The following is a 9,573-nucleotide window of genomic DNA, read 5'->3' as shown; positions in this document are numbered from 1 at the left end:
TTTTTTTTTTTAACTATCCTTTTAGAGTTGGCAAGATTGCTAAAAGACTAGTAAATTTCAGAGGAAAGTACACACTTGGGCTATTTGACATGTTCCCACATCACATACTTGGAGGGCTTACATGGGATCATGGAAGCTCTAATAATGACCCAAAGGGTTTGGCAAGCTTGGTCTAGACCAGTGATTCTTAACCAGGGGTGATTCCCCACACCAAGGGGCATTTTCCAGTTATTATTGGCATTTTTGGTTGTCACAACTGGGAGTATTCTACTAGCACAGGGAAGCTACTCCTAACATCAAGGAATCGTCTGTCACAGTCAATAGTGAGAAATAATTGAGAAATTCTACTCTACACTGGCACAGTTTTCCCCCTCCCCCCAAACTCTCATAACCCTTCGTTCTGGGATTGATATGGTATTTATTACATCCTGAGGTCACCACTTTTATTTAATTTTATTCATAAGATAGAGCCCAGTTTTTGGATCTAAATGATCTCTAATAGGTGCCATGCCCTTGTAAAGCTACTTTTATAAGTGACTGGAAAGAGAAAAATAACACATTCAAGCCCATCATCAACCTTACTTGAAATAATCTAAGCAACCAAGGGTACTGATGTGATATATCTAGCTAGAAATCATGCTATTAAACAGATTCCATAGCTACATGAATTAATTGGCATTTTTTTTCAGTATGTCTTATTCCAATGCTATCTCATGTACTTTTTTGTTATTAAAGTATAATTGATGTATAATATCATATTAGTTTCAGTTGTACAACATAATGACATGATATTTGTACACATTACAAAATGATCACTACAGTAAGTCTAGTTACCAGCTGTCACCATACAGAGTGACAAATTTTTTTTTCTTATGATGAGAACCTTCAAGGTCTACTCTCTCAGCAACTTTCAGGTATGCAGTAAAATATTATTTATTATAGGAGCACCTGGCTGGCTTAGTAAGTGCAACATGAGACTCTTGATCTTGGGGTTGTAAGTTCAAGCCTCACATTGGATGTAGAGATTACTTAAAAATAAAATCTTTAGGGGCACCTGGCTGGCTCAGTTGGTTAAGCATCCAACTCTTGATTTTGGCTCAGGTCATGATCTCATCATTCACGAGATTGAGCCCTGCATTGGGCTCTGTGCTGAGAGTGCAGAGCCTGTTTGGAATTGTCTCTCTCCCTCTCTCTCTGCCCATTCCCCACTTGTGCACATACTCTCTTTCTCAAAATAAATAAATATACTTTTAAAATAATAATAATAATAAAATAAAATGTTTTAAAAAATTATTTACTATAGTCACCATGCTGTACATGACATCCCCATGACTTACTTATTTTGTAACTGGAAGTTTGTGTCTATTGATACCCTTCACCCATTTTGCCTATCCCCTTACCAATCGCCCCTCTGCAACCACCAATCTATTCTTTGTATCTGAGATTTGTTTTGTTTTGTTTGTTTTGTTTTTGTTTTTGAGTCTACAAATAAGTGAAATCATATGGTATTTGTCTTTCTCTGTCTGACTTATTTCACTTAGCATAATATCCTCAAGGTCAATCCATGTTGTTGCAAATGGCAAAATTTCATTCTTTTATGGCTGAATAGTATTCCAGTGTGTGTGTGTGTGTGTGTGTGTGTATCACATCTTCTTTATCCCTTCATCCATTGTTGGACACTTAGGTTATTTCCATACCTGGGTATTTATACCAAGAAAAGAAAAACACTAATTCAAAAAGGTATATGCACCCAATGTTCATTGAAGCTTTGTGTAACTAGCATTTTATTGGAAAAGCAGCACCATTGCCTTCAGTGACCAAGTTGTTGGTGTGGGTATACATGTAAGAAAGTGAGATAGACAAAGCACAAGCCTCAGATTGGCATAAAGGACCTTGACATCTAAAGACCAAACCAATATGCAGTGTGGGTGGGGAATGGAGAAAGATGTATTACCAACATAGTACCAGCTGTTTGAGTCACAAAGGCCTCCAAACACTGCCATGGCAACAGAAGAGAACAAATCACATCTATGTTAAGAGAATGGAAATCCAGCAAAGTAAGTAAATGCTTCCCCCAAGAGGGAGAAAAGAAATATTTAGATAATAAACATCCCCTGACAGCCAAAAGGACAAGGTTAAAACCTAATCCTGTCCCTAAGCTTCCCCTTAAGCCTAAATAGGAATTTGGGCTTATATTTTACTAAGCTGAACATTAATAACCATGCTGAAACTCCAGTGGCTATTCTTTCAAGTTTCTTTGATAAAAGTAGTTTCCATAAGAATAAAGGGAACAGGAAATGTTAGGAAGGAAGCTGGTTTGTTTTTCTGAGACCATTTGTTTTTCTAACATACCTATGATCCTTGAGCTCAAGGGATCCATAATTCAGGCAATTCTTCAGTCCCCAGAGCTTAGTCCTACTCCCAATACTAACTGGGAAATCCCATGACTTCCCCTTAGCTATAGGGATATTGATTTTCCCCAGGAGGGCAACATTTAGCAGACATTAGCCAGCATCTGCCAGTGAGACTGTAAAAAGCCTGGTTGACAGACAAGTTGGGTATACTTTGAACTGTTTTCCATGTTAATAGTGAAGCACACCAGACTCTTAGATGGGTGTTGAAGCTGAGGTCTTATGGTAGAAGCACAGGATAGAGATGATTTTGTAGATATTTCTTAAACCAGAGGGCTGCAAACTGGCCCATGTGACCCTTGGCCTGTGGCTTGGTTTTACAGTTTTAAAAGTGTGTGCAGAAAAAAGAGAAGAAGCATATAAGGCAGAGCCCAGATACAGCCCACACAGTCCAAATTACTTACTCTCTGGCTCTTTACAGAAGTTCTTCAACCCCTGTCCTAGACAAAGGCCCTGTCAGAGACATATCTGTGAGGGGTGGAGCAGATGAGCTATAAGCTTATGAATGACATGCGCATTATATGTGGACTTTCAGATCAGTGTTCTGAATAGAGTCAAAGTGTCTTACTTTCTAATCCCTTTATAGACTTTGGACTCAGGATTTGGGGAAGCAGGTATACAGCTTTGAGACACAACACCTGTTTGGGGGATGCACTTTTTGTTCCTTAGCACAGCCATAGAATAAACGACATAATTTTACACTGTTGCCGTTGCATCCCCTAGGTGATCAGGTCATATCGTTAACAAAGCTGTGTGTGTTTGTGTGCATTTCCTCACAAGTTTTTCTTATTTTACTCAGGGGCTTCCTGGCCAGAAAGGCTCTAAAGGTGAAACTGTCCTTGCCCAAGGTAGTTTCAAAGGAATAAAGGTAAGAGCCTCTAAGGCAGACAGCTAACTAGGCTGGCTATAAGCTGAGCTTCCTGGGATTGGGCCCCACCTCCAATAAAAACATTTCCAGAACTAGCATCTGTGTCTCTATTTAAGGAGCAGACCAAGCTAGATTTAAAAGGGATCCGGAGCTTTTTGTGGTGGAAACACTGACAGAAATGTTTGCAACCATACCGTCAAAGAGATTTGCTTTGTAAGATCTAGACCAAAAATAGGAGATAGATCAGCAAACAAACGGTTTGCATGGGTATCATTTTCTTTGACAAGCCAAGACATTTCCTGGAGACAGATACTTTTTGTCTACTCTACAATCCTTGATGTCTGCATGCCTTGGTATGAAGCCATGCATATCTCTGCCCATCTCAGCATGCCCACCAGCCCAGGATCCTGGCCCCGCCCTTTTCTGTACCTGCACACCAACCCATTGCCCTAGCTGGGCCCCTGGCTGTCTGCAAAAATTGCCCATCAACTCTTCAGCTGGCTGGAAAATTTTCATCTCTTCCTAGAATTGACAAGAACCTTCTGTATTCTTGTGACTGTACTCTTGATGTATGCTACCTGGTATCCCGTGGGCCCCTCAGTAAACTCTGGTGCCAAATGATTGACCCTATTCCCTTGCAGAGTAGGAGGTGAGCTCATCATTTCCCTGGTAGCAGATGGGTATCTATGTGCCCAACATATGAAGGGAAGATGCACACATGTTCATTCAGCTGAGGATGGCACCTTCCTGTCTTCCATCCATGCACAGAACCAGGAACATTAGACATCATTTTGGAAGGCAGTGATTGGGGTGGGTGGCCGAGAACTGGAGAAGGCACAGGGTTTGGGCTCTTGGTTTAGGTTCCACAGCAGAAGATAGAATGGTAGACTTGTAAAGGACCTCATGATTGTTGGATTCATGTTGATCATTTTACAGATAGAAAAACTGAGGTACACTGAGGCTGTGTGACTTCCTCAGACTCACATACCTAGTTTACCGAAGAGCTAAAACCCAGGCAGTGCTCTTTCTGTGTTGCAGAGAGCTGATTTTTGACTGTACGCCAAATGGGGTAAGACTAGCAGGTGTCAAAATATGGCCATTGTCATAGCAAGCACTGATTAAATGGTTTTGCCAAAAATCAAAGAGACCCTGGACCCAGTGGAATACAGCAATTTCCACAAGATGGTTATATTACAGATTCATACAGTGACTTAAGATGCTTCAAAGTAATTAAAATGTAATCAGAGACTGTATGCTCTATTGATTCTCCCTTGAAATGTCTGATTTGCATTGTATACATATGGGCACAGATTCTCTGGGGATGAAGGCACACAGGAAGGTAGTTTTGCTTTCTTCCAGAAAGAGCAGGAAAATCACCAGCCCACAGAAGCCGTTTCTAATTGATAAGTTCCTAGCAAAGGTGAAAATTAATTAATCCAAGTAAAATATTAAACCCTGCTCAACCAAGGCTATAATATTTGTCTTCTAGACAAATCTAGAGTCTGGATTTTTCTTAGGAAAAAAAAAGTAAGTGGTTGAATATGCCCAATTCATGCATTATTTAAAACACAAGACCTTGACAGAGGAGGCCCAAGCATCAGCAGTGTTGTGTTTCTGCCCATGAAGTGTGGGTTAGTATCTATGAAATAATACCACAGCTTTAATGGATCTCTTCAGTGTCCTGCCTTTGTCTGTTTTTCAGGGGGAGCCTGGACTGCCTGGACTGGACGGAATCACTGTAAGTTGTTATATATGTGTGGAGCTCTCAATGTTGAGTCAATAGCTACTGCTGGTCCCTTTGCATTCTTTATGGTATTCAAAGGTCTTTGGAGACATTCTCAAGGAAAATCCAGACAGTTGAGGTAGAGCGGATCACACTGTTGACATTTTCCAGGTGAGAACATTCTGAGAGAGTAGACCATCCCCCTCAAGTTAACATGACAGGCAAGCTTTCAACCCTTTAGGCCAGGGACCTGCAAACTCCCTGAGATGTATTAGGAAAGAATTTGCCTTTCATTCAGCAACTGTTTACTGTTTTCTGTGTGTGTCAATTGTTGTGGGTAAAACAAAACAAATAGAACACTCTTATTTAGAAGCTATTCCATATAGGGCTGCCTGGGTGGCTCAGTCAGTTAAGCATCTGACTTCGGCTCAGGTCATGTTCTTGGGGTTCACGAGTTTGAGCCCCGCATCAGGCTCCATGCTGACAGCCTAGAGCCTGGAGGCTGCTTCAGATTCTGTGTCTCCCTTTCTCTCTGTCCCCCCACCCTACTCATGCTCTCTCTCTCTCTCTCCAAACTAAATAAACATTTTAAAAAATTTAGAAGCTATTCCATATAGAAATTCCTTTCAGGGACTTTTAATAAAATAGGGAGTCCATGAGGAGCCATGAGTTGTATTAATAAGAGCTTTCTACTTCCTTGAATTGCCACATTGTCATTGCTTTCCTTTGAAGTGGCTTAAGAAAAGCCACATCTTTCTTCCTTCTTTCCTATATGAGGGTTCCTTCCTTTCTTCTTTTCATTCGAGAACAGGTATTGAGCTCCCACTAGCAGCAAAGTGCTAGGAGTGATCCCTGAGACAGTGTAGACATGATCTTTGCCCATGCCCAACCCACCCCACCCCCCACACACCCAGATGTGAAAAACTAGTAGGACTGGGGCATAAGAATTCCACAACAGCTTTGAGAAAGAGATGCTGTCCACCTAAAGATACATCATGGGAGACTTCATATCTTCATATCTAAGACAAAGAAGGTAGCCTCATAGAAGTGTGGGTAATGTTTAGGCTGGCTGGCAATGGGAGGAAGCTTCATAAACAGAGAGAGCAGTGTGAGAAGAGGTAGGTAGGCAGGAAACGAAATGCAGTGCAAGCACACATGCAAAACAGAGGTGAAGTAAAGATCAAGCACACACAGATCCCCTAGTGCCAAACAGCACTGGCTTAGATGGTGTGTTAACTACATTTGTACAATCACATCCACTGTGGTAGCTGCATAGGTCTTCTTAGGAATTCATTTCTCTGCCCACAAAGGTAAAGTGTTCGCTTACATACACAGGCATGATAAATACATCCACTTAGATTTGGGGAGGATGGTTTGGTGGCTGAATAAGAGATTTGTGGTCAGTAAGGAGACCACAGATTATTAATTTTGTCGAGGCGATGTTCTATTTCCTGGGGAACCTCTGAACCCCTACTTTCTCTTGACTTCACTTAGCCCCTCCATCCCTTACATATCACCTTATTACCATCCCCAGCTTTAATTGAGCCATACTTTGCCCCATGCCATCTTTCTCTTCAGATTTTGTTGTCTGGCTTGTAATATTGTTGTTATCAATTCAGTTCCACGTATTTTCTTGTTTCTCTTCTGTTTTTTTCTTTGACCCACGGAAATGTGCGTTGTTTAATTTCTCAGTATTTGGCAACTTCCCAGCTATCTTTACATGGCTGATTTCTAGTTTGGTGTCATTGCACTTAGAGTGAACACTTCATATGATTTCAATACTTTTAAATCTGTTGACATTTGTTTCATGGCTCAGCATATGAAACAATCTTGGTGAATGTGCCATATGCACTTAGAGTATGTGTTCAAGCTGTTTTGGGGTTTAGCAATCTAAAAAATGTCCATTAGGTCAAGGTAGCTGACAACGCTATTTCAATCTACTGGGTCCTTATTGGATTTGTTTGTTTGTTTGTTTGTTTGGTTTGGTCTAGTTCTGTTTATTACTGAGGAAGGGATGTTAAAATCCTCCAGCTCTTTGCAGATTTGTTTATTTCTCCATGCAGTTCTGTCAGATTTTGCTACATGCCTTTTGAAGCTGTGCTATTAGATGCATATACATCTAAGATTATTATGTGTTCTTGATCAGTTGACCTAGTTTACCATTGCAAAATGCCCCCTCTTTACCTCTGGTAATATTCTTTGTCCCGAAGTCTACTTTATTTTATATTAACATAACTGTTTTCATGTTCTTTCTAAGTTTTTTTACATCACTTTAATATAAAAATTGTCAAATATTGAGCAAAGCTGAATGAATTTTGCAGTGAACACCCATACCATTAATATTTTACTATACTTGCTTTATCCCACGTCAATCCATCTATCCATCCTTATCCATCCATCAATCCATCTTATTGTCGATGCATTTCAAAGTAAATTGCAGACAATAGTACTCTTACCCCTAAATGCTACAGCATGCCTATCATTACCTAGGCTTCAAAATGTGTTTGCATCTTTTCTTTTTATGTAAAAGTTACATACAATGAAATACACAAATCTTAAATGTATACTTGCTGAGTTCTGACAAATATATACTCCTATGTAACCCAAAGCCATCTTAAGGTATAAAACATTGTCATCACCTCAGAAAGTTTCCTTCTGCTCCTTCCCAGTCAATTCCTGCCTCCACCCAAAGGAAACCACTGTTTTGATTTCTCTCCATCATAGTTCAGTTTTTCCCATTCTAGAACTTTATATAAAGGGAATGATATAATATATAGGCTTTGGGAGTCTGGGCTTCTTTCACTTAGCACAATGCTTTTGATATTTATCCACATTGTATCATATATCAGTAGGTTATTGCTTTTTATGGTGAATATTTATTCCACTGTATAGATGCATCACAGTTATTTATCAGTCCTTGTATCAATGGACACCTGGGACATTTCCAATTTTTTTTTTTACTATGAATAAAGTTCCCGTGAACATTCTTGTGCAATTCTTGTGGACACATATTTCCAATTTTCTCAAGAAACTGTCCTCTTTTTGACCTTGGGGTAAAAACTTGTGTCTTCAGGGCCCACAAGGAGCACCCGGATCTCCAGGAGCTGTAGGACCCATGGGACCACCAGGATTGCAAGTAAGACCAACCTAAATCTACCCATGTGATCACAGTATTCACAGGGATGCTTCCCCGCCAAGGCCATGGATTAAATAGAAGCCTATATAGGCTCTCCTAGTGGAAATTCTCCAGCCTATATAGGCTCTCCTCCTCCTTCCATTCTTGGAGGATTAATGTGAAGCATGCTTCTGTAAGGAGCTATTTGTTGTCTCTATCAGGGTCTTTCTGCCTATCCACTGTGTGCTTCCAAAGCCTCCTACTCTAGCTGAACCTGAAGTACGGCCCAGGGGCGTAACTGGCACATCTGTTGCCCGTTTCCACTCCCCTCACTCATGACAGACCTTGCCAATTAATCACATGATCACCACCATCACTCACCCTGGTCACAAAAGAAGCTTCAAAATCCTTCTCCACACTGCAGCTTGGACAGTGCTACCTACTTACCTGTCTTTCTGATACCAAACCTGTTTGCCCTCACTGGTATAGAAAAAGCATATAGCCAGTTATCCATGTGGTTCTGGGAAAGGCCCATCCCCAGATTGTTCTTTCTCCCCAGTGCATGAAATCTCACCACTGATTACTTTGGTTTAGCTTCACCAAAAGCCATTATTTTTAAATTTCTGGCCATTTGGGAAGAATGATGCATGAGTCTTTACCACCTTAGCATAAATGTGATTATCAGGCCAATTTGGGAGATTTCAAAGGAGATTAAAAAACAAAAGAACCATGGGAGAAGGAGCTAGAATCTGCTACACTAAAGCCAGAATATACTGTGAGGAGCAGGGGCACCTGGGTGGCTCAGTCGGTTAAGCCTCCAACTTCGGCTCAGGCCATGATCTCGCAGCTTGTGAGTTCAAGCCCTGCACCAGGCTCTGTGCTGACAGCTTAGAGCCCGGACCCTCCTTCAAATTCTGTTTCCACCTCTGTCTGCACCACCCCTGGTTGCACATTCTCTTTCTCTCTCTCTAATATAAATAAACATAAAAAAAAAAGAATATACTGTGGGGGCCTCATCTCTAGTGACTCTCAACATGCTCACACTCTTTTTGCCTGAAACTAACAAGTGCTCTTTCCTTCCATTTTTTAATATAGGGTCCTCCAGGCCCTCCCGGTTTCCCTGGTCCTGATGTAAGTATACTTTGTCTTGGGGCATTTGGCCTCCTACCACTAAGTACTCTAGTTTCCCCAGAGATATTCTGGTTTGGTTAAACACACTTTCTGGTAAAAAAGAATGCATTCCAATTTAAGTTCCTAGAGCTTGTTTAGTAATTGATTTTGTTTTTCCTCCCTGCAACCCTGTGCCCCAGGGGAATATGGGGTTAGGTTTCCAAGGAGAGAAAGGAGTCAAGGTAAATAGATTTTGGAAAATACAATGTGCATTCCATATGCTCCAAGAAACATCTCTGGCTGCACACATGTGCCTGCTTGTGTTTTAAGGGGATTTGGACCTTTG

The 9,573-nt window shown here is 40.9% G+C and overlaps 1 protein-coding gene across 1 annotated transcript in view; it reads left to right on the top strand.

Annotated features, from left to right (window-relative positions):
• The window catches only part of COL4A6 (collagen type IV alpha 6 chain), a 279,535-nt gene that overhangs the window by 223,105 nt on the left and 46,857 nt on the right, over positions 1 to 9,573 (top strand). Inside the window, exons 7-11 of the mRNA XM_049644164.1 lie at positions 3,211 to 3,279; positions 4,982 to 5,017; positions 8,076 to 8,138; positions 9,213 to 9,248; positions 9,428 to 9,469. Of these exons, the coding sequence (XP_049500121.1) occupies positions 3,211 to 3,279; positions 4,982 to 5,017; positions 8,076 to 8,138; positions 9,213 to 9,248; positions 9,428 to 9,469 (246 nt within the window). The remainder of the gene's footprint in view (positions 1 to 3,210; positions 3,280 to 4,981; positions 5,018 to 8,075; positions 8,139 to 9,212; positions 9,249 to 9,427; positions 9,470 to 9,573) is intronic.

This window comes from Panthera uncia, chromosome X, assembly GCF_023721935.1.
Source record: "Panthera uncia isolate 11264 chromosome X, Puncia_PCG_1.0, whole genome shotgun sequence".
NCBI lineage: Eukaryota > Metazoa > Chordata > Mammalia > Carnivora > Felidae > Panthera > Panthera uncia.
Note: the sequence above shows the minus strand (reverse complement) of the source record. Positions and strands in the feature narration are given on the sequence as shown.